Source organism: Phyllostomus hastatus, unplaced genomic scaffold, assembly GCF_019186645.2.
Source record: "Phyllostomus hastatus isolate PE091 unplaced genomic scaffold, TTU_PhHast_1.1 phas_scaffold_93, whole genome shotgun sequence".
In the NCBI taxonomy this organism is placed as follows: domain Eukaryota; kingdom Metazoa; phylum Chordata; class Mammalia; order Chiroptera; family Phyllostomidae; genus Phyllostomus; species Phyllostomus hastatus.
Genome location: NW_025334042.1, coordinates 16432772 through 16458804, shown reverse-complemented (window position 1 = coordinate 16458804; position 26033 = coordinate 16432772). Strand labels below are relative to the sequence as shown.

Sequence of the window (26033 nt, the reverse complement as noted above, 5' to 3'; positions counted from 1 at the left end):
AAGACTGTGAGCAAAGCAAGCATGAGAGGGGGCAGGAGAATGAGGGATCCCCTGGGAGGGGGAGACCCTCTACTGTGTAAACGAAGCCCATCCAGTTCTCAGGGGACAATACTGACGGCAGCCAAACTGGGCAAGGATGCACTGTGAGGGTGGAGGGGGCATGACCTCTGTTCAAGTTCTGTGTCTTGGCCCCTGGCTGAGGTATTGAGTGTGAGCGAGGGAACACCGGGCTGCGGGAACGGGTCCAGCTGTCCAGGAGGCTTCGCTAGGAGATGGATGGACAGGGCTTTTGAAGGGACCAGGGCCAAATTCAATGCTACATTTAGAGAAAAATACTGCCCCCTCCTCACTCCAGCCCAGTCTGGCTTTTGGGGTTCGACTTTGAGGAATCTCCTCAGTGCAGCCCCAAGCTCAAACCCGTCTCTCCCTGCTGCTGGGAAGGCCAGGACCCGGCCTCGGCATCTGTCGGCTGCTCCTTAGACCAGAGCTTCCTCCTCACACCAGAGGGGAAGCCTGGGTCCCGAGTAGCCACGGTCCCTAGTCTGCCCTGCCCCTCCCACCGTCTTTGGCTTCAGATCAGGAGTGACTGGTGGCAGTGGGTACTCTCGGACAGAACGGAAGGTGGCAGCAGACAGGGAGCAGAGGAACCCTAGGATCGGGGGCACACGGGGGGGGGGGCACAGGAGGAAGAACACAGTCCCCTCCCCCACACATGCAAACACATGCCTGAAACACAAAGGACATACTAGGGCTGTGGGATTGAAATGGGCAGGAAATTAATCTGTTTCTTCCCCTAAAGGATAAAATGCTTACTTAAAAATTCATGACAAGCCTCAAAGTTAAGGGACAGGAGAGCCAGGGAGGGAATGGCCAGAGGCTCTGCCCTCCCAGAAGTTAAAAGAAAAAAGCAAGGTTAAAGTGCGTGGTCAGGGGCCAGGCCAGGAGAGAAGGGGAGCAGGGAGGGGTAGGCTGTGGGGGCAGAACCAGCCCTTGATTTGCATATGAGGTGCCGGGGAGAGTGCAGGATTGGGGCCCAGGTACAGTAGTTGCTGCTTCAAGTGTTTTGCATTTGAACTTTAGGGGTGATGGGTATAGAAGTGGGGGAAAAGCTCCAGGCCCCAGTGCTAAATACCCTCCCCACTCGTCCACTAGCTGCCCCTGAAGGGGGAGGGGTCACCCCCAGAGTGCTCACACAGTACCAGAAATTAAGGCTTCTCACTGCTGCGGGGATGGAGGAGCCGGCCGAGCAGGGAGGCAGTGATGGGCATGGAAGAAGAGGAGATCTGCCTGGCAGTAGGGCAGGGGCAGGAGGACACAGAGAGGAGCATCCGAGGGAAGAGTTGGGGGGCTGGCAGCAGAATGAGGGGACTGAGAGACGGGGTAAAAGAGAGGGGGAGCCAGGCATTTAGCAATCATTTTGGGACACTTGGCAGAAGGGGCTGCCCCGGGGGTACCAAGGGCCTGGGGTGCTCCCTGTCAGTCCCAGACCCCTGCCAGGCCAGGATGGTGTGGCAAAGGGGTGAGCAGCTGCTCCCCAGTGCGTCCCCCGCCCTCCGCTCCCAAACCCAGTCGTGTTCTCCTTTAAAGTGCCCTAAATGTATAGACTTTTTCTAAATAAATAGAATAAGATATCAAGCCACCGGCAGGGAGAGGGACACTGGAGGGGGCTACTCAGAGTAGCAGCCGTCTAACCCAATGGCGCCATGCCGCTCCTGGCTGTAGGGGCAGGAGGCCCCGTGGGGCAGGGCCCCGCAGCCACCCACCGTCTTGGCTGCTGCAATGCCGCAGTTCTTGAGCAGGCTGAAGCTGAAAGGACTGACGGCGTCCTTGGGTGGGAAAGGCTTCATGGTGGAAAGGATCAAGGCCAGGCAATCTGCCACATCTTTGTTAGGGGCGCAGGCCAGTGCTGGGGTGTGACCTGCAGGCAAGGGTGAGAACTAAGGCACAGGGTCCTGTATCCCTGGGTCCCCACTCTCCCTGCCCCAGGCCCTGAGCTCTCCCATCTGTGGAAGGAGCCGAGGCAGGCAAGCATCCATTAGGGCCAGAAGTCAAGGGCCACAAGGGCCCAAGGAGGCTGACAGGCAGACTGGAAATGTGGAGCTAGTGGCGGAACATGGAGGACTGGGTGCTGAGGGTGTGGTGGGCTCCTCCTGAGGGGCCTGTTGGCTCCACCCAGTTTCAGCAGACCCCCCTGGAAACTCTAGTGTACTGGTGCGGGTCCCTGCTCTGAAGAGTTCCCTTGGGAAGAAAATCAAGTTTAAGAAGTCACCTCCTGAAGAATGTCCCTGACCCCAAACCTGGGACAAATGGGGGCCTCCAGACCCCACCCACCTTCTTCATCCACAGCCAGCACTGTGGCCCCACGACTCAGCAAGGCCTGCACCACAGAAGCTAGACCATTCCGGGCAGCAATGTGGAGTGGCCTTGGGAGAAAGGAGAGAGAAGGAGCATGAAGTCAGTGCATGTCAAGATGCCCTCCCACCTCCAGCCAGAGCAGCAGGGCACTGAACACATGCCGTGAGCCCCAGAGAGCCCCTGGAGTGCAGATGGCTCTGCCTGCACCCACCTGCACCCCCAGCCCGGGGCCCCCTTCCCTGGGCACTCACATCTGCAGCGCGCTGTTGGTAGCATTGATAAGGCCAAGGTCTTGGGTTTCTGCCAGGATCAAGAGGGCACATTTCTCATGGCCCTGAGGGAGAGGGACAGAGAGCAGAGACTTGTGAAGTTAAAGCATGACTGGCCACAGAGGAGTAGGGGAGGGTAGCACTGAGGACAAGAGCTACGCCACCTCCAGGCAGCCCAGCCATTCCTGACTCCCACCGCTGCCTATCCCATCAAGCCGGCCCACCCCCTCAGCCAGCCCCAGCCTCCACTGCCTCACCGCCACCACTCCAGGCAGTACCTTGCTACAAGCCAAGTGGAGGGCAGTGTTCTTGTTTTCATCCAGCACAGTAAGGTCTGCCTTCCCTCGATACAGCAGAAATTCTACAAGGGAAAGGGGACAGAAAGGGAATGACGCCTCTTACCCAGAGCGGCAGCCATCCTGGCTCTTCACCCTCCTGTCTGCATGCACTTTGCATCCCATCTCCAGAGGGCGACATGCCCAAAAACAGGCCTCCCTTTCCTGAAGCCCACAGGCAGGGCTGGCCTGTCTTCCCAAAAGCCCAAGGAAGCCCCTCCCTCCACATGCGGTCCCTACATACCCACAGCAGCGGTCTGTCCGTGCTCGGCCGCCGTCATGAGCGCGGTGCGGCCCGTGTGGTCAGTGGCATTCACCTCGGCCTGATGCTGCAGCAGCATCCGGAGCCCAGAGACGTTGTCCGCGAAGGCAGCGGCGTGAAGAGGGGTCCTGCGGAGCAGGTCGGGTGCTGTGAGACAGGGAAGGCTCTTCCGCCTGAGCAGTGGGAGGTGGCCGGAGAGGCAACTCAGGCTTCTCCCTACGCCTTTTGCCTGTCACTCACCGTCCTTTGGCATCTCGGCTGTTCACAATCTTGGCACCCAGAGCTCCCAGCAGCATCTCTGTGGTGCTGTCCTGGTTATTAATTCTGGGGAGAGAGGAAGGCTCAGTAGGAACAGCAAGGGAAGCAGACTCCTGCCCTGCAGGCAGGTCACAGACCCTGGTGAAGGGTGGAGGCAGAGGAAGGGACTTACACTGCACAGTGCAAAGGAGTGAAGGGGTTTCCTTCCAGGTAAGAAAATGGGCTGTGTTCAAGTAACAACTCCAGACAATCTTCATGTCCTGGGTATGAGGAAGGGAGTGGTGATGGACCGAAACAAGGACACGGTTCCTGACCCCTGCCCTGTCCCACCTCCTGACATCCGTGCCACTTCCAGAACCAGGCCAGCCCAGGTCCCTCCCCCACCCGCTAACCCTTGGTCTCCGCACATCCCCGTGATGCACAGACTCCAGGCCCGTACCAGTGTAGGAGGCCCAGTGCATGGGCGAGTATCCGCTGTAGTCCACCCCGGCATCCAGGGGGTCTGTGGAGAGGGCGGCCTGCAGCAGGGTCCGCAGGACTGCGGTGTGGCCGCAGGCCGAGGCCAGGTGAATGGGCGTGCGGCCCTTGAAGTCTCGGCATAGCACAAACGCGTCGTGGTCCAGCAGGGCAGCCAGGCAGTCCTCACAGCCAGTCACTGCCTGCGGGTAACAGAGGGGTGGGCGCGAGGGTGAGGAGCAGCTCCCTTTCCCATGACCAGGCGCTGGCCGGCCCAGGAGGAAGAGCCACACCCAGGACTCCGATCCTGTGGGCCTAGGGGGCAGCTTTAGGACTGGTGACGGTGGAGAAGGATGGGGTAATGGAACCATTACCCAGCGGGACAGGTGCCCTGGGGCAGCGTCTGGATGGTGAGCAGGTGGCTGTATGTGATTACAAGGTAAGGTCATCGGGAAAATCAGCTGCGGGGTCAAGTGCTTCCCTGGAGCAAACATGGTGAAGCCCAGTAAGAAGACCCTGGGTGCATGGCCCTGGGCCACAGTTAGACAACCTGAAGTCCTGCTGTTGGCGGGTCCTGTGTCCCCACGTCCAGGCCCACCTATGAGCAGCCCCACCCAGGAGCTCACTCACCCCACGGTGGAGGGCAGTGCGGCCCCGGAGGTCAGCAGCATCAGCTGTGGATCCTTTCTCTAGCAGCAGATGTACACAGTCCACGTGGCCATTCATGATGGCCAGCATCAGTGGGGTTCTACAGAAGGGGTGGGGATAGGTGAGGGCCTGGTGGGAACAAGAAAACCCGCACACCACCACTGCCCACACTCACTGTCCATAGGCATCCATGACATCTGTGATGTCAGCTCGTTCCCCACTGTCGATCAGCAAGTGCAGGGAATCAGTGTGGCCAGAGGCAGCTAGGAGGAAAGGGGACCTTTGTCAGGGCATGGTCCGGGGGAGGAGGCAGGGCAAGGCGAAAGGGGCCCGGGGGACAGGAAGCCGTGAATCAGTACATGAAGTTTCTGTCCTCCCAAGGCCACTCCACTGCAAGCCCCAATCCCACTCAGGAGGGATGGGAGACCAGCCTCCAAGGCCTGGCGTAGCAACAGAAGGGAGCAACCCAAAGGGGTGGACGAACCAGCAGCGTGCAGGGGCGTCCACTTGCGCTTGCGCTCCTTGATGAGGGCAGAGGCGCCGTGCGCTGTAAGCACCTCCACACACTCGGTAGAGCCTCGCTCAGTGGCCAGGAAGAGCGCAGTCCGGCCCTTGTGGTCCCTCACATCCAGGTTCACCAGCGTTTCAGCCAGTGTCTTCAGGGCTTCACAGTGACCGTTGTAGGCCTGGGGGCGTGCAGGCAGCCAATGGATACAGCTCAGGACACTGCCTCCTTCTTGGGGCCCATGGGGAGACTCTAAGCAGCAGTCCTCCCCACAAGCTCCTCAGGCCCCTCAGGCTCTTAACCTGAACTATGCCCCCCCACCCCCGAGACCACTGCCTGCTGCCACATCCCCACAGCAAGGCGGAAGCAAGGACAGAGTCACAAGTCCATGCGCCTACGTGTGGGGCCTATAAGGACAAAGAGGGTGATGAGAAAAGTCGAGGACTCACAGCTAAGTGCAAAGGGCTGACTGGAATGGTGCTCTCCACATCCTCCAGGCAGTTAAAGGACATTTCTAAGAGCTGCAATGGACAGGACAGCAGGTGCTAAGGTTCTGGAAATCCCACGACATCAGCCTTATACCCCACCAACAGGAGTCCCCTGAGCCCCTGGATCTAGAGACCACATTGGATTCAGTCATCCCTTGGTTTCAGAATCCACAAACACAAAGGCCCAACCAGGGCCAGGTGCCAGGCGTACCAGTTCGAGGTTCTGTCTGTTGCCATAGGCAGCTGCATAGTGCACCGCTGTGTAGCCCTGCCTGTCCCGCAGGGAGGGGTCTGCACCGTTATCCAGTAAGAACTCCAGACAGCTGGGGGCAAGAGGTAGCCTGTGAGGTGGGGACAGACCCAGTCCAGGAGGGCACAAATCTGGGAGAGGCAGAGAGGGGCAAGGGAACCCCTCCAGGCCTAGCTGGCCAACACCTGAGTAGGCTAACTCCCGTCCATTTGACCCCAGCTCCAGACCCACCCCTCTCCTCCAGGTCTGCCCTGAACCACCCTGGCTCCAACACCTGCCTTTATCCTTTGAACACTGTCCTAGAGAACCTAAAGCACAAGTACCAGCTATCAGCTTTCTGCTCATCGACACTATCCCCTCACTTCCAGGCATGCTGACTCCCCACCTTGAATGCCTTCTCCTCCCAGACCATCTGAAGACTGTCTACTCATCTCAAACTCCGTCCCAGCATCCTCTGCTCCATGAGGCCATTCCTAACTTTCCCAGTGAGGTGCCTCCTCTTCTGCACTCCCTTGGCAGCCTTCTTGCTGCTTAGTAGTAGTTGTACTTGTAGTGATAAGACAATACTTAGCCCTCACTATGTGTCAAGTGCTGTTCTAATTAATTACTTCCTGTGCATGAAATAGTTTAATCCTCGTAATGATCCTCTGAGGCAGATACTAGTCTTATCCTTACTACAGTTGAGGAAAATGAGGCACAGAGAGGTTAAGTTACTTGTCAAAGGCCACAAAACTGAGCCTCTTGGGTTGTAAGTATCCATTAAAAAAAATACATGAACTGTTTATTTTAGAACAGTCTTAAGACTTACAGAAAAACCATGGACACGGTACAGAGTCCCCACACACTTCATACTCAGTTTCCTGTCATTAACATCTCACATTAGAACGTGGAAGGGCCCTTTCGTTTCCCAGCAGATTATGAGCTTTAAGAAAGCAGAACTTGGGGTAACTGATCCTTTATCCTTAGTACGTGGCACAGTATTTGGTAGCTAATAAGTAATTAATTATGGATTAAGTAATTAATCCATAAGTAATCCATAAGTAACCCATAAGTAATTAATTATGCTTATGGGAAAAAAATGATTTTGCGTGTTTGGTTTTTCTGATTCTCTCAAAAGAAGATCCCTGTTCCTTGAGGGAAGAAACTGTGCCTCACGCCTCTGTCTCTGCCTGTGACGCTCAGTCCAGGACTACACTCAGAGCGCCCACCCCAAACACACTGCTGGCTGCCGACGGCCAGTGGTCTTCCCAGCTACTCACAAGAAGGCCTCCTTCCTACGGGACTCCTTCAGTGGCTCATCCTCTTCAGCATCGTGGCTGGGAGATGAGTGGGGCTCTGCTCTGTGGGAGGGAGAGTGAGGAATCACAGGAAGTTCGGGGAGCTGAGGGGGCAAGAGGGCCAGAGTGGGAGTCTCACCTCCTGTAGGTGTCAGAGGCGGCAGCATAGTGGAGGGGGGAGCAGCCTTTGCAGTCAGCCTCGTTGACACCGGCCCCAGCGGTCACCAGTGTGACAGCGCACTGGTAGCTGCCATTAGCGGCCGCGTAGTGGAGTGGGGTCCTGGGGAGAAGTGGAGGAGGATGGGCAGGCAGAAGAAATCAGAGACAGATCAAAATGCACCCGGATGTGCAGCTAAAGGCGCTCCGTAATGTTCTCCTCAAGTAGGCTCCAGCCCCCCGCCCCTCACCCTGTCACTTGTCGCTCTCATCATACAGTCCTTACATATACCCATGCACCTCAACACACCTTCCGAATTTGTCTCTCCTCCTCAAGTCAGCTCCACTGCTCAACAGCAAATTAAGACATTCAACATTCCTAAAAGGCAGGAGAGTGAAAGCCTCAAGGAGAAGCCACAGGAGCAAGGAGGGGCCAAGGAAGGAAGGATCTAGACAGCCCTGCCCGCCGTGGCTGCCCTTGCTGTGAGAGGGGAAGAGATCTGGGCAGGAAAGGAGGGACCGACCCTTGCCCAGCTCTCTTCTCGAGGCCTGGGAGAGAGTTCTCTCACCCTTCAGAAAAACTCACCCTCCAGAAGCAGCAGCATGAAGACAGGTACGGCCAAGGTTGTCAGGCGTGTTGATGTCAAACCCAGCTGAAAGCACGTGCTCATTGCTGAGTGAAGACACAATGCTGTACAGCTGACCTGCAGGGCCGGAACAGCCAGATCCCATCTGAGGGCCCCGAGCAGAGGGAACAGGCTTCCGCTTCCCCACACACCTGCCCAACCCCCACCCGGCCAGCACCTACCTGAGGAAAGAAGCTTGCGACAACAGTCAGAGAATCCGAAAAGGACAGCTAAGTGCAGGGGGAACATGTCGTGGATGCCGCGCCTAGGGAGAAGCTAGGACTCAGTCCTTGGTTCAAGAAGGGACCTCTTTTCTGTGACCCACCAGCAGCCTAGGAGCCTGCGAGCTTCCCTTGACAAGCTCCTGTGTGCCCCCATAATGGATTCGAGCCATCTACACAGACCCGAGGCAGCCTAGCAGTGGGGCCAGGAGCCCTGACTCACCGGGCGGTATCCGCGCCATTGGTCATGAGGGTGCTGATGAGCAGCTCGTGTCCATAGCGAGCGGCCACATGCAGTGGCGTGTTCCCAAATCTGTCAGCACAGTCTATCTCGCTGCCTGAGAGGGGGATGCATACACATGAACAGACAGACCTTAGGCCTCAGGCCACTTACTCTGACTAGTTAGCTACCATTTGAGAGTTTAGTATGTGCCAGGTGCCAGACTAAGCATTCTACATGTGCTGCCTGGTTTGCAAGCCTCAGGGGACGGGGCAGGCAGAGCAGGGCCATTTCCATTGGAGCCTGGCTCAGAGCTCCAGGTGCCCAACCTGACTGGAAAACGGTGTGGGAGGTAGAATATAAGGAAGAAAAAGGGTTTCTAGAAATGAGTTCTCTGGGGGAGGAGGAGAGGGAGCACAAAGCCTCCAGAATCCTTACCATTCTGGATGAGGATCTGGGAGCGGGTGAAGCGGCCGTGGATGGCAGCCATGTGCAGAGGACTTTTCCCTTCTTTGCTCTGTGGAAACATGGCAGGATGTTTGTTCGTTTGTGTGTGTATTTGTTTTTTCAGTGTAAAGCACAGAGAATGCCCTCTCCCCTCCTAAAGGATGCATCTCAGGATGGTGCAGTCATATGGACATCTTCTTAGGCCTCATTCTCCCAGGTCCCTGGCAAGGTCTGCTCAACCCAGGAAGCAAGGGGACAATTCCCCAGAGAGTGACCCAGAGGGAAGACATGGTCAGGATGCCCAGAGCAAGGCTCCTCTCCCTAGTGGTGTCAGCCTCAACCCTTCAGGTACCTGGTAGTTGACATCAGCCCCATTATTGACCAGCAGCTCCAAGCAGAGAGCGCCATTGGTGGACACTGCAGCCACATGTAGCGGCGTGAAGCCCTTGTCATTCGGCTGGTTGACATTGGCTCCTGCATTCACCAGCTCAATAGCCACAGCATCCTGGCCCAGGTAGCAGGCAATGTGCAAAGCTGTGTTTCCAAAAGCGTTGGGCTCATCGATCTGGATTTCCAGGGGCAGAGGTAAGGGAGGTATCAGTTTAAACAAAGCAGAAGCTGATATAGACAGCTTAGAGAATCCCAGAAATCCTGACCCAAAAGACTGAGGGCATTATTATTTAAGGTAAGAATTATTCAGGCCCTCTTTCCACGTCCTCCATGCCTCCCAAAAACTACACCTTTGTATTTCCATAACAGATTCTGACCTTCAACCCCCTACCCTTAGTCCCCAGCCCCCAGGCTCAGCACCCTGACCTCAGCCCCCATCCGCAGCAGGTACTTCACCACTTCGATCTGGCCACTGGCAGCAGCTGTATGGAGCAGCCCGTAGCCCTTGCGGTCCTTGCAGCCAAGATCTGCTCCCCGTGCCACCAGCAGTTTCAGGACCTCCAAATGCCCTGGGAAAAGAGAGGATGCTCTCAAGGAGGATTTGTAGAGGGCCTCTCTCTGAAGGCTGTGGCGCCCTTTTCCCTGCCCTAGGAATCTTAAACATTGAATTCCTGCTCTTCCCGTGAATCCTTTCTCACCTAGAAAAGCTGCCCAGTGCAGAGGCTGCCGCTCCTTTTTGTCACAGACATTCAGGCTGGCTCCCTTATTGAGGAGCAGGTTCACCGTCTGTATCAGGATAGGAAACGCCGGTTCAGTGCCAGGTTAAGGCTCTCAACCTACCTAAGAGCAGAGGCCTCAGCTCTTCAAAAGCCTGAGGCAGCCTGTCTTTGCTCTTGAGCAGAGCAATCTGGAGAAGGAGAGGAAACAGAGGAAGCAGGCCCTATAGTTTGAGGGAGTCTCTTCAGGTGATCTGGTGGTGTGGCTTTTTTTTTCCAATTACAGTTTACACCCAATATTAGTTTGTATTATTATCAGGTGTGTAGTACAGCAATTAGACAATCATATGCTTTACAAAGTGTTGCCCCCAATATTTCCAGTACCCACCAGGCACCGTACATAGTTATTACAATGTTACTGACTATATGCCCTATGCCATACTTTACATCCCCATGATCTGGTGGTTCTTAAGCTCTTTTGAAAACTCTTTTGAAAATGTGTTGAAATACAGGGACTCTTGCTTCAGAAAAAGGCATATATACAAGCATTTTCCATATAACTCCAGAGAGTTTACTATTCTCCTTGAAGTCCAAGTTAAGGACTTCAATCTAATGTGACCATTCATTCAGTACTTGAGCCCAACTGCTCATATAACCCTCAGGGCTTCTCCTCCCCAGGCCTGATGGCCCAGAAGCCAGGGAAGGCCCAGAAGCCAGGGAAGATGAGTAGGAAGGAAAGGGAAGGAGCTAGGCTAGACATGGAGCAGAAGTGGTCCTCACCTCCAGATGCCCACTATGTACTGCGTGGTGCAGGGCACTGCGCCCACTCCTGTCAGCCACGTTGAGGCTGCTCAACAGGGGTGCCAGAGCCTCAGCACACTTGGTGGCCCGGTTGGCGGCAGCCACATGCAATGGTGTCTGCCACAGCTTGTCCCGGGCATTCACATCTGCTGAATGTGCCAGCAGCAGCCCCAGCACCTTCTGTTCAGGGGCAGGGGATGAGAGATGAGAGAGGGAGAGAAGGAGGCAAAACAATAGGAAATGCAGGAAAAAAATAGGTCAGCATGGCACATGTCGCCCTGTGCTCTCTCTCCCTCCTAGTCCCCAGCAGAGTCTCTTCTCATTTGGCCAGTATATCTAGGCCCTCAATACCTGCTTCCATCTTCTGGATCTTCTTAGAGCTTAAAATCTTCCCTACCTTGCTGAGGAAAATATGGATCCCTTCTTCTTCAAGCCATCAGTGTCACTCTTTAGCCCAGACCCTGAAAATCTCCACCCACACACATAGCCACTACCAAGCAAGTCCACACATGTAGAGGATCCCAATCCTACACTACTTCCAGCAAAGATAAATGCTCCTGTAACATTAATGCCCAAATACCCTCCTTGAGCCCTTCCACAGGCACCAAATCATAGTCATTACCCAGGTAAGCAAACATATACTGGTTCCTCTCTGAAACCCAGGCTAAAACGGCCCTCCTAATCAACCCCCACCCCATTCCCACTGGTCTCAGTCCCACCCCTTCTCTGGTGGCTAGAGTAAGGGAAGTGACTGTCAAACCAAGAGAGGGGTCTCCTTTTCATGCTCTTCAGGGCTGATGGACCCAACTGATGAGGCATGTTTGACTCTGTGCTTTCATACCGCTTGAAGTGCAGGGATGCAACAGATCACCCCTGTCCTTCCATGGAAGGAAAAAAAATCTCAGTGCCCAGAGGGGGATCAGACTCCAAGGTGGCCCCCCAGGGAGGGATGAGTCACACAGGCCTGGCAGCAGGGCCCCCTGCAGTCTGCCAGCCCAGAGTTAAGCTCTCCCCTTATGTCATGTCAGCTGGCAACAGTCAGCACCCCCTTACCAGCCAGCTCTAGGAGTGGGAGGGGCAAGGACTGGTCTTCTCCCTATCCTGGGGTAGCCCAGCTTGTAGGGAAGAGGACTGAGGCTCTCCAACCCTTAACCTGCACTTTTAACCAAGGAACTCATCCTTCTTTGGAAAGGTGAAAGAAGGTAGTAGGCCTGTACCTCATTTCGGGAGGCAGCAGCACGATGAAGAGGGGTCAGCCACAGTGTGTCCTTAGCGTTGACATTAGCACCTGTGTGGATAGAATTTCCTCTTTTGAGAGGAGGTGGAGAAGAGGTAGGAAAGGAAGCCAGTCATGAGGGCAGGGAATCTGGACGGCGCTCAGCCTGGCTCACCAGAGAATAACCACCAGAGAATAATCCTTGGATAAAAAAAGAAGCTCCTCCCCTCAGGTCCCTCCCTAGTGCCACACCTTCCAGCTCCCCACTTTCACCTGACATCAGTAGCAACTGGAGGATGGGGACATCTCCTACGTAGGCAGCAGCATGCAGTGGGGTTCGCCTCTCTTGGTCCTGGGAAGGTAGAAAAGAGGGGCCACTGCAGACATGAACTATGCAGGTCCCCAGCCCAAGTCTTAGAGTCCCAGGCCTTTCCCCACAACCTCTTCCCAAAGGTTCTTCGGACTCCTAAAGCCTGATCCTGGGTCAAAGCGAGCACCTAGGTAGGATGGAGTAGGGGTCAGGGCCCAGAAGCCCAGGAAGCAGCCTTCTCCTTCCACAGAGGAGGGGGCACTGCAGACTCTGAAGCTTCCTAAGCAAATGCCGTTTCTGGGCGTACTCAGCCGCTGGTCGGTGCGCTCCATCCCCAAAGGTGGAGGCAGGCGCCCACCCCGCAGCAAGAGCTGCGGCCTCATCCGAACCGAGGAGACACGGAGCCGCCCCACTAGTGGGGAGGAGTCCAGAACACCAGGGCCCAGATTACCGGCTCGCCATCCTTCCTGATCTCAACTCACCAACACATTGATGTTCTCCTTCTGCGAAAGGAGGGAACGCACTTCCTCCACATCTCGGCTAAAGATGGCCTGGACCAAGGGCGGCTGCAGGGAGAACCAGCGTTCAGGGAGCCGGCCGGAGCGGAACCGGCGGCGGGGGGGGGGGGGGGGAGCGGGGGTACTCCAGGTTTAAGTCGGGGTGTCGCCGAAGGGGCTCCACTCTGGGGTCCTAGCTGCAGGGTACTCTCGCAGTGTCTCCACCGGTCGCCAGGCCCCCAAGGACACCGGCTCGATTGAGGGGAGCGCGGCGTGGGGCGGGGCGGGAGCCGCGGGACCTCCCGGCTCAGGCCCTGCCTAGGCCGCACATCCCCGGGCTCGCGTGGCGGTGGCGCCGGGCCCTGGAGGGAGGAAGCGGGAAGAGGCAGAAGGGCTGACCTGGTCCGTGATGCTGAGGATCCCCATGGCCCGGCCCGGGCTCCGTCCGCATCGAGCTCCCGGCGGCGGCGGCGGCTGGTCCACCGGGGACACGGGGCGGCCCAGGCGGCGGCTGCGGCGGCGGCTGCGGGGAGAACGCGGCCCCGCCTACCGGGGGGCGGGCGAGCGGGAGCCCGCAGCGCTCCCTGGCGGCCGTCCTGGGCCCCGCCGCAGGACGCCTGCCGCGCAGCCTGAGGCCGTGGCGTCCTGCGTCCAGCCTTGCGGTCGCCTCAACACCGCGCTTAGGTTCCCCGGCTCCCCAGGCAGGCCGCGCAGTGCTGTCTGCTCTGTCTGGCGGCCCCAGGGTTCCCCCACAAGACTATAGCAGCAACTCGGACATTGGCCCTGCAGCCCACCAAACCTCAGTGCCCCCTCGGGAGCTAACTCCTCCCGTCAGCGGTTACACACCCCTAAAACCCCCACCGACTTGGGGAAGCAGGGGCGTGGAGATCTGGGGATTATATATGACAATAGCTTCAGAGGAAGGGCAAGCGTATAAATCTACTAGTGGCGATATAAGTTGGGTAGAAGGGAAATAGTAAAAGGGTTCAACTTCAGAAAGAAATCCCAAGGACTCTCCAGCTGCAGAAAACCCCCACAAAGAGGCTAGAAGTGCTGGCAGCTGAAGGCCTCCAAGGCCAACAGAAGGGTCACTTTTCGACTCCCTAATTACTACATTGACAGGTTTAGGTGGTAGGGTGGCGGCTACGCTTTAAAAGGCTCAACGGTTTCTACCCAGAAAAGGATTGGGGTGCTTCCCCTCTTCCATTGGAGAGGCCAGAGAGCAGCCAATCAGGAAAGAGCTGGATGCAGGGCAGCCCAGCCCAAAAAGGGAAAAAGAGGGAAGAAGAAAAGTGGAAATTGAAAAACTGGGCCCTGACTGACGTGGTTTAGTGGATTGAGTGCCGAACCGAACCGAACGGTCGTTGATTTGATTCCCGGTCCAGGGCATTTGCCTGGTTGTGGGCCAGGTCCTGGGCGTGTGAGAGGCAACCAACCAACCGGTCAATGTATCTCTTGCCCGTGGACTTTCTTTCCCTCTCTCCTCCCCTCCCTTCCCATCTCTCTAAAAATAAATAAGTAAAATCTTTTTAAAAAGAAAAATTGCTACAATTTATAAAAGGTGACTCAGGGTCCTGTTGAGAGTTCAGCAACTCAATTAGCGTCTTCTAAGAAGGGAACACATTTAGGAGAAAGGGTAGCAGTTGGCCCCTGGTCAAGGCATAGATAAAAAAGTCCTTCCTTGCCCTCCAATAATCTGTAACCCCTCATTGCTTTCAATATCTTGATTCCCACTGGGAAAATACACAATACACTGGTACCAGTGTTTTTTCCTGGAGAGAGAAACTGGGTGACAAGGAATGAGAAATAAGAGGGAAACTTACCTACCACCATATACTTTTAATAATTTATTTATTTTCCATATTGAAAATAAAATTTACAATACTATGTAAAACTTACCTGTTCCAGGAAGTCTTCCCAGTTTAACAGTTTCTTTCCCTTTTGTTAGGCCCCCACAAACACTTATTTACCCTGTAGCAGTCACATTTATTATTTTCTTTTTTTTAAAACAGAACTCGAGTGTCTTTTTTTTTAAAGATTTTATTTATTATTTTTAGAGAGGGAAGGGAGGGAAAAAGAGAGAGAAAGAGAAACATCAATGTGCGGTTGTTGGGGGCTGTGGCCTGCAACCCAGGCATGTGCCCTGACTGGGAGTAGAACCTGCGATGCTTTGGTTCGCAGCCCGCGCTCAATCCACTAAGCTACACCAGCCAGGGCTACATTTATTATTTTCTTTGAATTTTTTATATTTATTGGAAGGTGGGAGAGAGAGAGAGGGAAAGAGACATTGGTTTCTTATTTCACTTAATTGTGCATTCAGTGGTTGATTCTTGCGTGGGCCTGAGGGAGGATGGAACCCACGACTTTGGTGTATCAGGATGATGCTCTAACCTACCTGAGCTACCTGGCCAGAGCTAGCAGTCACATTTAAATTGCACAACTTCGTTGTTCATTTCACCTTCAGTTTTTTTACATAGAAGTGTCCAACAATTCAGAATATCTTTTAAATTCCTTGTTAGCTAGTCTTTCTTTCTATTGTTTGTTTGTTTGTTTGTTTTTCTATGAAAAAGGATTTTGAGCTCTCTGAAGGCAATGGTAGACATTAAATTATTCTTTATAGATCTAGCAGAGCAGCACATGGGAATAAGCACTTAATATTTGATGATGATGATGATGAAGATGAGGCTGAAAAAGTGGAAACTGAAGGTAGCTGGAGACAAGATGGATATGGGTGTTGGGACATGCTGACTTGGCTATTGGGTAAGATGGACCTTCCAGGAAGGGCTAAGCTAGGATATGGCCCAGAGGATGGGGAGGAGGGGACTATGTGGATTCTATTGCCTGAAATAGCTCTTGGTAACCTGAGGAATTGGGAGTCAGGAGTTGAGCTGAAGTCACGTGTCTGATTCTGGCTGGGGAGTGGAGGTGAACAAGGGAGGTTGCCAGCCAGGTTCTTTGGGCAGCTGGAAGGAGGAGGAAGAGCTAGAAGTTATTTTTAATATTATTCACTGCACAGAAAGAGGATTTCCCAGTAGGGAAGAAGGGTTATCATAAAGGTAACACAGATACTTCCAGAGTTCAAGGGGATGCATAGGGTTGGGCAGGAGGCCAGAGATGGTGGCAAAAACATCGTATGTGTACAGTACCACTGGATTCAACTACTAAATCCATATTTGGATGTATCTAGGCAGATGCCTTCCTGTCCTTAAGACTCAGTTTTCATTCTTCTGACAAATGTTGGTTGAAAACTTACCCTTGTGTACAGCAATATACTAACTGGTTTGGTGGTAGAAACTTCGAAATAATGGCATCTATTTTTGTGGAGTTTATAGCTTAGTAGAGAACATACATATAAACATGAAACAACTCGCGAATATGGGATACATGCTACTTTATTGGACATTCACATTGAGGGATGGGTTCAGTCAAGAGGGGCTTCCAGGTGGTGTATTTTGAGTCAGTATTTGGAGTTATAAATACAGTATGATGAGGAAGTTGGTTCCTTCAAGTGCAGGGAATGAACTAGGAAAAGTTTAAAATGCAGTAATTAGCTAATCTAATTAGTAGGGTAAAGGAGCAAATTGGCTTGGCAAGCCTATTGTACCTCGGGAATTCTGCAGCAGTTAACTCTTTTAAGGCCGAATGTTAATGAGGTCATAGTTCAGTCATGTACCCCAGTTAATGTCTGGCTTTTATCTGGACAGATCCTTCCTCCTCACTCAAAGCAGCTGTTTCACATTCTTGAGCCCTTAGAGGGAGAGGGACTAGATAAGAGAGTGGGGCTGGAAAGAGGATGTGTCTCTCAAGATCACATGCCCACTGAGAGTGGCTCCAGGTTATGTGATGGTTGAGGTGGGGATGCTGAGGGAAAAAGATGTCAGACAGTTAGCAAAGAAAAAGAAATGAGATCATTCCCCAGCTTGGGGTTTTATATAGAAATATAAAATAAGAATTAAAATACCTTCCTTACAAAAGGTTAACTGTAAGCCAGGGTTCAAGAGAGGACTCCTACTCCTTGAAATTCAGATTAAAGGGGCTCAAACTTTAAATCAATCCATACCCAGTGGAGAACCCCAAATAAATGCTAGCCTCAAGCAGTGGGGGGAATTGGAGGATTTTTATGTTTCCAGACCCCCGTTTCTGGGCAAGATGTTTATTTTCCACACCAAGTAGACCCAAAGAAGAACCTAATCTTTACTTATTCTGTCCCCTCCATCCCACCTACATACACTACTCAAGTCTTTCCTGAATGTAGAGAGCTTGACTAAAGATTTAGAAAGAAAGCAGCAGAGGGGCTTGCAATGTAATAGTATAAACATCATTCATTGTATCAGTAGGCACCAACACCCTTTTTATTTCTTTTTTTATTGTATTTTTTTCCATTACCATTTATCCCCCTTATACCGCCCCCTCACAATCACCACACTGCTGTCCATGACCATAAGTCCTTTTTCCTTGATCCCTCCACCCCCTAACCACCACCACCATCACCACTATTTTTAAAATGTCCATGGGAGAATTTTGATGGCCCTTGGCACCCACCTAGATCCAGTCTGTAAGTGCTCTGTCCTTTTTTTCTTCTTTTGTTCTTCCCACTTTTATCATGAGCATTTTTTTTTCTCCTTCTATGGTGATGAAAAACAGTATAGTGATGTTTCATTGCCTGGGTTCTTCCTGCCCTTAAGGTCTTACCCTTAAGTGCATATTTTCCAGACAAAGATGGTTCTCTCCCCTAGAAGTCAGTCTGGTTTTTCCCACCTCAACGCCTTTTCTTTTCTTTTTTTTTTCTTTAAGATTTTATTTGTTTACTTTTAGAGAGAGGGGAAGGGAAGGAGAAAGAGAGAAAGAGAAACATTAATGCGCAAGAGATACATTGACCGGTTGACTCTCCCACGCCCCTAACCAGGGACCTGGCCTGCACCCCCAGACACGTGCCCTGACTGGGGATCCACCTGGTGACCTTTCGGTTCTTAGGCTGGGTGCACCAGCCAGGGCATCAACTTCTTTGTATAATTATTAAAGGAGAAAACTATGTAAACTCTTAGCCCAGAGCGTGCAACGTTCATTTCCTTTCTCAAAGACGTAAAGCACAGTACTAAGCCCTGTGGAGTCCACAAAGGTGAATAGAATTTATAGAACTACCAACAAGGGAGAATATGATAAAGGCTGTAAGAGATTAACAGGCATTTAGCCCTGCCTGGAATAGCTCAATGGATTGAGTGCAGGCTGTGAACCAAAGCCTCGCAGGTTCGATTCCCAGTCAGGGCACATGCTTGAGTTGCAGGCCAAGGCCCCCAGCAACCGCACATTGATGTTTCCCTCTCTCTCTCCCTCCCTTCCCTCTCTAAAGATAAATAAATAAAATCTTTAAAAATAAGTAAAATAAAATATTTTTTAAAAGAGAGATTAACAGGTATTTGCTGTTAATACACCTTTGTGCTTATGTATCAAGCCCATGACCCAGAATGGCCAAGAATAGTAATTTGCCTGGCGACTTTGCTCCACCGGACCATCTCTGCAGCTTCTCAAACACACACTCCAGTGTGTCCTTTCTCGCCAGAGGTGTTAAACTACATCTCCCGACAGGCTGAGTTGTCCCCCTGCTTCCCCCCTCTCCCGGTCCCGAGTCATGGCAACCGCGTGACGTGGGGGTACTGGGAGCTGCGGGAGCAGCGGTCGCAGCTCAGTTCTCGCTCACCCAGCCGCCTGGGCGGGAGCAAGGCCAGAGGAGCCACCGTCCCACGCCACCCCCGCGCTCCCTGGACCTGCCCCACGGGAGCTTCCTGACGCTAGTCCTCTGGAGTGAGGAGGGCCCTGCGGGTGTCAGAGCCGAGGGCTAGGGAGGGTGGCGCGCATGGCCTCGGCAAGCGCGCGGCGGCTCCCAGTCAGGACGAGCGCGGCGGCCCAGCGCTGCTGCGGCCTCCCGCTCCGCCCGGGAGCACGCCCGGCCCCAGCCCCGCCCCCGGGCCCTCCAAGACCGCGGCGACCAATGAGGTGAGAGGGAGGTGCGGGAGGCTATAAGAGAGGAAAAGGGGCCCGCTCAGGACCCCGAAGTTTCACGGTGGAGGATTGCAACCCAGGGATGCTAGTGTGGCGGCGGTGGTAGCGGTTGTTCCCTGCGGTCCAGTGTACAGCTTTTGGGGAACCCCTTTGCAACTTATGCGCGAGGGGAAGTCTTCGGGGTGGGTGCCCAATCAGTTCTTGCCCCTCGCGGAAGCCCCGACAGCAACGGGCTTGGCGAAGCGCCGGGACCTGGGATGCTTCCTAGCTTTCAGTAGTAGCAATGCAATAGCCCGCAGTCAAAAGCAATTGGCAGTTCGTACGCGCTCTGTTTTCTTCCGTCTCCTCGCACGGCACTGTCCTCAGCTGCCCTCGACCTTTCGCACTCGTGACTGCCTGGCGGGTTGCAGCTGGTGCTGGGGGAGAAGCTTGTCCAGACGACCTTCCTCTGGGATGCGCCTCTCTTCCCCTTCACCTAGGAATGGCTGAACACGAAAGTAACCTGAGGTTGTCTCTCCTTTGCTTTCGGGCTTAGATTTCTGATTTCCGGCAGCCTCCTCTTGCCCCGGGCTGCCCAAGTCTTGGCGGCTGAGGCTGGCTTACCTCCCAGCCGTTCCTTCATGGGCTTTGCTGCCCCCTTCACCAACAAGAGAAAGGCTTACTCCGAGCGTAGGATCATGGGGTGAGCATCCTCCTCTGTCCAGCATACCTCCACATCCCCTTCCCCTCCAAGCAAATAACCATGTCCAGGTTAGAATGTAAGGATTGGCAATAGGGCAGAAGATTCATCCCTGGCCATCTCTCCCAGCTGTATTACTGATCGTTTATCCTTCCCTGCCAGCCTTCCAACTGTAATTTCCCTTTTCTTCTTGGTTGTCCTGTATGTGCATTAAGTGAAACACACCTAGAGTTGGACAATGTTAAGACAGCAGGGTATTATTTCTCTGCCTACCTGACTTTATGTATTCTGAGCACAATATGAAGTAGCTAGCACTTCCTGTGCACTTGCTACTGCTAGCGATTAGACTGCTTAGGTGTTTTACAATGATTTTCTTATTTGATCCTCTCAACAAATGCATATGAACCAGATACTCTTGTTACCTCTGATTTGCAGGTGAGAAAATGGAGGCAGGTAATGGTATGTACCTAGGGCTACAATTATTAGAAAGTTGTAAAGCTAGGATCTGAGTCCTTGTATGATGGACAACATGTTCTCCCTAGATGATCCCTGTTAAGATCAAATAGATACTAATTACAAAAGCATTCTGTAAACTTAAAACATAAGGAAACATTACCATGAAAACTTGCACATTTGCTTTTGGTCATTCCTTCAGGCTTAATTTGTGGTCTCTAATTCCTGAGTGCATGGTCAGTCAGCAGAGGTACTGGGGGGAGTGCACCCAGGGCAAGGAGGAGCCTGAACCAGCTGGCAGTTCCTTGGCCTCTGATTCCTTCCCCTAGGTACTCAATGCAGGAGATGTTCGAGGTGGTATCCAATGTCCAGGAGTACTGCGAGTTTGTGCCTTGGTGTAAGAAGTCTTTGGTGGTATCCAGCCGCAAAGGTCACCTGAAGGCCCAGTTGGAGGTTGGCTTTCCACCTGTGGTGGAACGTTATACCTCTGCTGTTTCCATGGTCAAACCTCACATGGTCAAGGTGAGGCTGGTCGGACAGATTGATCAGTTGTTTCTGTATTTGCTAGCATTTTTACTTTTAAGGCCTATTTTGGCCTTCTTATAATGACTTAATGTCACATGTCAAATACTTTTCTAGTAAAATATTAGAAGGAAAATGACTTTCAATTCCTTATTATAGCCCACTATACCTATTTTAGGTTTTATTCCATTGTATGGTATGATGTTTAATTACTTGACTGCCTTATTTCTAGGCTGTTTGCACTGATGGCAAACTCTTCAATCACTTAGAGACCATATGGCGATTCAGCCCTGGTATTCCTGCCTACCCGCGAACTTGCACTGTGGACTTTTCGGTGAGTCAGGAGCCTGTATTACACAGGGCTACAACTGGGGGTGGAGGCAGAACTGAGGTATTGTAACAAATTATTGTAACAAAATTTTAAAAAATTTATTTTTGGAGAGAAGGGGAGGGAGAGAGGCAAACATCAGTGTGGTTGCCTCTTGAGCGCCCCCTATTGGGTACCTGGCCAGCACTCAATCCACTGAGCTACACCTGCCAGGGCTAAATTATTCTTTATACATACCTAGTACATAGCACTTCCTAAGTCAATGATCATTTCCACAGGTCTGACATTTCATCCAACTTGAACATTGTGCTCAGTCCTAAGTTAAGGTTTTTTGAGGGGCCCTAAGGAGCCAGCATGGGAGGGGAAGAAAAGGCACTGAATAGTGTCCTTGCATTTGGCCAGGGGCTATCCAACAGGGTCTTGAGTTTCTGACTGTCTTTTACCCATTTCCAGATTTCCTTTGAATTTCGTTCTCTGCTGCACTCCCAGCTGGCCACCATCTTTTTTGATGAGGTTGTCAAACAGAATGTTGCTGCCTTCGAGCGCCGGGCAGCCACCAAGTTTGGTCCAGAAACAGCCATCCCCCGTGAACTTATGTTCCATGAGGTGCACCAGACTTGAGGCAAAAGATTGTTCCTTAGCTTCTCCTCTACTCTCTCTCCACCCAGTTCTCATTTGGCTCCTGCTCTAATCTGAGAGAAGTCTGTGTTGATAATACTGTTTTTCCTCTCAATTCTCTTAGGGCTCTAAGGTGGCTGGAAATGTTGGAGGAGGGGAGAAGGCAGGAGGATATGGAAAGGACACATGCTTAGGAAATCGTCAGGCTTAGCTGGAGAGCCCTATATACTGATGCCTACAGCCATCTCACAGTGCATTATAATTAGTCCTGTGTAGTTATCTCTGAGGCCCGTCAAGGTACCTTAGTGTCTAAGCAGGGAAAATAGCAACTTTTTTCTTTAAAAAACAACACCCCACCCAATTTTTATTTATTGACTTTAAAGAGAGAGAGGGAGAGAGAAACAGTTTGTTGTTCCACTTAATTATGCATTCACTGCTTGATTCTTGTATGTGTCCTCAGCAGGGACTGAACCTGAAACCTTAGCCTATGGGGACGATGACACTCTGAGTTACCCAGCCAGGGTCTTGTCTTTTTTAAATTTTTTATTGATTTTAGAGGAAAGGAGAGAGAGAAACATCAATTTGTTGTTCCACCCATTTATACATTCATTGGTTGACTCTTGCACGTGGCCTGACTGGGGTTCGAACCTGCAACCTTTGGCCTATCATGATGGTAATCTAACCAACTGAACCACCTATCCAGGGCACAACTTTTCTCAAGTATTGAATAAACTGAGCCTTTTCCTCTGACACAGAGGAACTGGAAGGTCAATTACTTTTGCTTGCCTGAAATGCCTTGGGAGATGCCAGAGATCTGGCCACAGGTTGAAACATGACTTCACTTTAAGAATATTGCCACGCTAGTGGAGAGCCTGGGGCTTTCTTATCATCAGTGCCATGGGATAAAGAGAAAAACAAAAACAAAAACACTGAACAGAGTTGTACTCTTGGGTACAACTTCTTCCACTTGGCCTGAGTTTTTATAATATTTCAATAAATTAATTGTGACAGTGTGAATATGGCTTTTTCATATTGTTTCTTGGGAGGATAATATAGATATAGCAGAGTAGAATAAAGTCATGGGGAGTGAAGGCACAAGAAGGCCTCTAGAACACAGTGTCCCTTCTAACTATAGTAGTATATTCTGCAAGCCAGGACCTAGTACCCACTCCCTTGTCTATTAATAGACTTTTCCAGAAGGTCAGTTGCAGCAGGAGTCTCAAGATAGAATAATCTGATCTCAGATTATTAACTGATGCCCTCAGGACCACCTCATATTTTATGGGCCTTCTTAAAAGAGGCTGCAAGAATAGGCATTCCATGAAGTACCAGCACCCCAGTGGTTCACATTCTGAGTTTGCCATCCTAACCCTATTTGTCCTTGGTATAGTTGCTTCCTTTCACCCAGTGGGCTGGACCAGTTTCCTTAGCTTAGTCACATCAGCAGTTGTGAGGTCTCAGCTATAGTTCTGCAGTGCTCTACCTTATAATAAATTTAGGAAGGATAGGGGCTAAAGGTCAAAGACTTCTAGCCTTGAGGAAAGACAGAAATCTCCTCTGGAAAGCTCACAGGGAGCCTTTTTGCAGATTAGGGTGAAGAAATGCCAAACCTACCTAAAAATAAAGGAATACACGTAACAACTTATAGCAGCTCACTTAAGTCCAGGATCTTGCCAGCCAGATTTCTTATCTGATAATAGACTGGGGTTCATAATAGATGATCTCATAATAGATTCTTCTAGGTCTTATTTAATAGCAGGCTCAAGCATTGTTAATAAAAACATTTATTTTGCATTTTATACAGAACAACCTGAAGTCCGCATCCTGACTTGACAAGTCACCCAGGGGTTTACAGACTGTGTGTCCATCTCAACAGCGCAGTTCTGGGATCAGGGGGTCCACACAAACACAGGCAGGAGTTGTGAGGGAGGAAGGGGCGCAGCAGGAGTGTATGTCAATCCTTTCTTAAAGAAAAGGCAGCAGAGCATTCTGAGTCACTGAAACCTGTGCAGATGGGGCTTCTAAAGCAAACACTGTACTGGGAGCTCTCAGGGACAGGGCAGCCAGGGTAAGGACTTTGATAAATAAAAGGATATTTTCTTGTGGCTGGGGATGAGGAGGCTGACTATTTTTAATGCCCTCGGCCCTAGAACCTGATATTCAAAGGAGACCATGTCCAAACTTAAATCATTTCCCTGCTCAGAAAAAGGTACTAGTACCCCTGGGACCAGACCATGAAGCTATCATGCTGGTCATTCCCAAGTCCCTATTCTATGGCCCACAGCAAACTAAAATAAAGGGAAAAAAGAGGTCAGGGTAATGGACAAAACACTTAGTTCATGTGAAGCCAAATGACTGGGAAAAACCATGTATCAGACAGTGGTTTATACAACCTGCTGCAAGAGGTCTCTAGCAGGGACCAGGAGCAGAAGGTCTAGAGCTTCCTCAGCTTGACGCTCAGCACGTATAGAAAATCTCAAAGGAGGTATTAAACTAGTGGGGGATAGAACAATCCCAGATCTGAATTTTTATGGGATAATTTTAAGAAGAGAAGTAAAAATCAAACACTGGGTGCCAGTAACGACAAATGCCATGGCCTTTATGGTCATCTGGTAGCTTAAAAAAATGCCCAAAACAGGCCCAGCTAACCAGTAGGCCTCACCAGGAAGTGTCTGTGCACAAGGGAGAGGGCAGCGGGGCTTAGTGCAGCTGGCGACCCAACATTATTCCTATGGAAACAGATCGGGCAGAGTCCTGGTCTGCCGGACTATTGAGGGCTGGGAAATGCAGAACCAAAAGCTCCGAAGGGACTGCAGATTCTCTGCAATCAGCTCTGACCCAGGGAAAGAGGAGCCAGATCTAACCCACACCACATGCATTAGTCCTGGTCACCCTATGGTTGGTGGGCAACTCATACCAGGCAGGGGGAAGGGGTTGGGGTTAGGAGGCAAGGGGTCCCTTTTCATCTTTTAAAGTCTTAGTTTATATTGTAACCTCAAACTTACTATCCGTGCCTCAGATACAATTTAATCTTAAATCTTTAAATGCCCCCTGAAACAAAGGTATACCTTTTTTTTGAGCTCCCTCACTTCTGGTAGTTAGCTTCCCCCTAGTCTCAGTTTTACCCTGACGCAGAGTCCACAAACTTCATCAGACCATCCGTGCTCATAGACTTGGGCCTCTCTAGAGGGAAGCCCAGGGCTCGGCTCCAGATGAGCTGTGCCAGCACACCCAATGCTCGTGACACCCCAAACAGGACTGTGTAGTAGTTCATCTCCGTCATGCCATAGTACTGTAAGGTCAAAGAGAAAAATGTTTTGTTAAAGGTCCACAGGTAGCGGCACATATAAATCCAGGACTACAGACCCTAACCCAGTCACCCTTAAATAGAAATGACACTTCGAAAAGTGTAACAATGGAAATTCTGAAGAAAGAACACCCCTTTCCTCCTCCCCACCCACAGGCAACTTGATCAAAAAGGCAGGGAAAGAGGTGTAAGAGCCCCTGCCCTGACTAGGGAGTGGATTTGGGGCATGGCAGAGAATCTGTGTAGACTAAAGGGAAAGCAGAGAATGGGGGACTCACCTGAAGCAGCACCCCACTGTGAGCATCGACATTGGGCCAAGGATTCTTGGCCTTTCCCTGCTCTAAGAGGACATTGGGCACAATCTTGTATAACTGAGCAACCAGTTTAAACATGGGGTCATGAGGAAGGTGTTTCAGTGCGAATTCTCGCTGACACGTATATCGTGGATCAGTCTTCCTTAGTACTGCGTGACCATAGCCTGGGACAACCTGTAAAGAGCAAGGGGGAAAAGCCAGTTGTATTCTCAGGTTGAAAGTTTTGTCTCTTCTAAATTCTTTAGGGTAGACAAATAGGGAAGAAAAAGCTTCTTCTCTAATTTTGGGACTGCTTCTCATTCTTTTCTCCTTATTTCTTCTAAACTGAGGAACTTGGGTCTTGGCCTCTTTCCTAGTCACTAAGCATCTCTGCTTACCCGTCCTGAGTTGAGTGTGTTCCAGATGTAGTCTCGTAACTTCTCATCTGACACATCTTTGCCAACTTCCTTCTGTAAATGTGTCAGCCAAACAAGCACTTCCTATGGGTAAGATTTGGGAGTAAAAGTGTGAATACACATACCAAGGAGAACATGAAGGTCAGGAGAAAAAAAGCATGGGAGTTAAGAAAAACAAGGAGCAAGAAAGGAAAAAGAAGTCTTACCTGATTTGCCAGTCCATGTAGGGGCCCTGCCAGCCCATTCATGGCTGCTGCAAAGGACAGGTAGGGGTCTGAAAGGGCACTGCCCACCAGGTGGCTGGTATGGGCACTTACATTGCCACCTTCGTGGTCACTGTGAGGAAACAAGATAGGAGAATCAAGGCCAAGACAAAGAGGAGATTGTGGGGGAAGGGGAGTGAAAGAGGGTACAGGGGATAAATGGTAACGGAAAAAATATAATGTGAGAGGAGGGAAAAGGGGCAGATTGTGGAAACGCAGACTGTTGTTCTCTTATTTGTCACATACTAGCCTAGTTATGGGCTCACATCAGCCTACAGCCAGTCAGTTATTCATAAGCTCTTGTAAGAGATGTCCGAATCTCATTACTCGCCTTTGTTCACTAATCCACAGAGCTGGAGATGTTACTGGTTGATGATGCCAGTGTGCCAAGCTCCCTGACTCTCTCACTCCAGCTTTAATAAGCAATGACCAGAAGAGGGAGCTGCTGGAA

The 26033-nt window shown here is 51.5% G+C and overlaps 3 protein-coding genes across 5 annotated transcripts in view; 1 reads left to right on the top strand and 2 right to left on the bottom strand.

The window, feature by feature from the left end:
- Positions 1-663: 663 nt before the first annotated feature.
- On the bottom strand, positions 664-13237 carry ANKRD52 (ankyrin repeat domain 52). Of its 2 annotated transcripts, none has more exons than XM_045828974.1 (28): positions 13103-13237; positions 12689-12772; positions 12170-12248; positions 11898-11968; positions 10660-10860; positions 9862-9949; positions 9590-9732; positions 9126-9338; positions 8765-8843; positions 8330-8444; positions 8068-8150; positions 7846-7963; positions 7570-7638; positions 7243-7383; positions 7086-7166; positions 5788-5917; positions 5538-5609; positions 5068-5269; positions 4759-4846; positions 4566-4683; positions 3919-4138; positions 3652-3739; positions 3462-3545; positions 3204-3349; positions 2903-2985; positions 2607-2689; positions 2332-2423; positions 664-1918 (listed from the first exon to the last, which is right to left on the bottom strand). In XM_045828974.1, the coding sequence occupies exons 1-28, from the start codon at positions 13127-13129 to the stop codon at positions 1668-1670; spliced, it is 3249 nt and encodes a 1082-aa protein (XP_045684930.1). In that variant the 5' UTR covers positions 13130-13237; the 3' UTR covers positions 664-1667. The 2 variants fall into 2 exon arrangements, with proteins under 2 accessions (XP_045684930.1, XP_045684931.1); XM_045828975.1 differs by having other exon boundaries at positions 5788-5899.
- Positions 13238-18368: 5131 nt separating this feature from the next.
- COQ10A (coenzyme Q10A) lies at positions 18369-23613 on the top strand. Of its 2 annotated transcripts, XM_045830168.1 has the most exons (5): positions 18375-18697; positions 19239-19385; positions 20165-20357; positions 20590-20691; positions 21139-23613. In XM_045830168.1, exons 1-5 carry the CDS (start codon positions 18558-18560, stop codon positions 21304-21306), a joined length of 750 nt encoding a protein of 249 aa, XP_045686124.1. In that variant the 5' UTR covers positions 18375-18557; the 3' UTR covers positions 21307-23613. The 2 variants fall into 2 exon arrangements, with proteins under 2 accessions (XP_045686125.1, XP_045686124.1); XM_045830169.1 differs by lacking the exon at positions 19239-19385 and having other exon boundaries at positions 18369-18697.
- Positions 23070-26033, bottom strand: part of CS (citrate synthase) — a 25790-nt gene continuing 22826 nt past the window's right edge. The window contains exons 8-11 of the mRNA XM_045830167.1: positions 25526-25655; positions 25302-25403; positions 24889-25098; positions 23070-24595 (exon numbers count right to left, since the gene is read on the bottom strand). Coding sequence (XP_045686123.1) covers positions 24425-24595; positions 24889-25098; positions 25302-25403; positions 25526-25655 — 613 coding nt within the window. The 3' untranslated portion in view covers positions 23070-24424. The remainder of the gene's footprint in view (positions 24596-24888; positions 25099-25301; positions 25404-25525; positions 25656-26033) is intronic.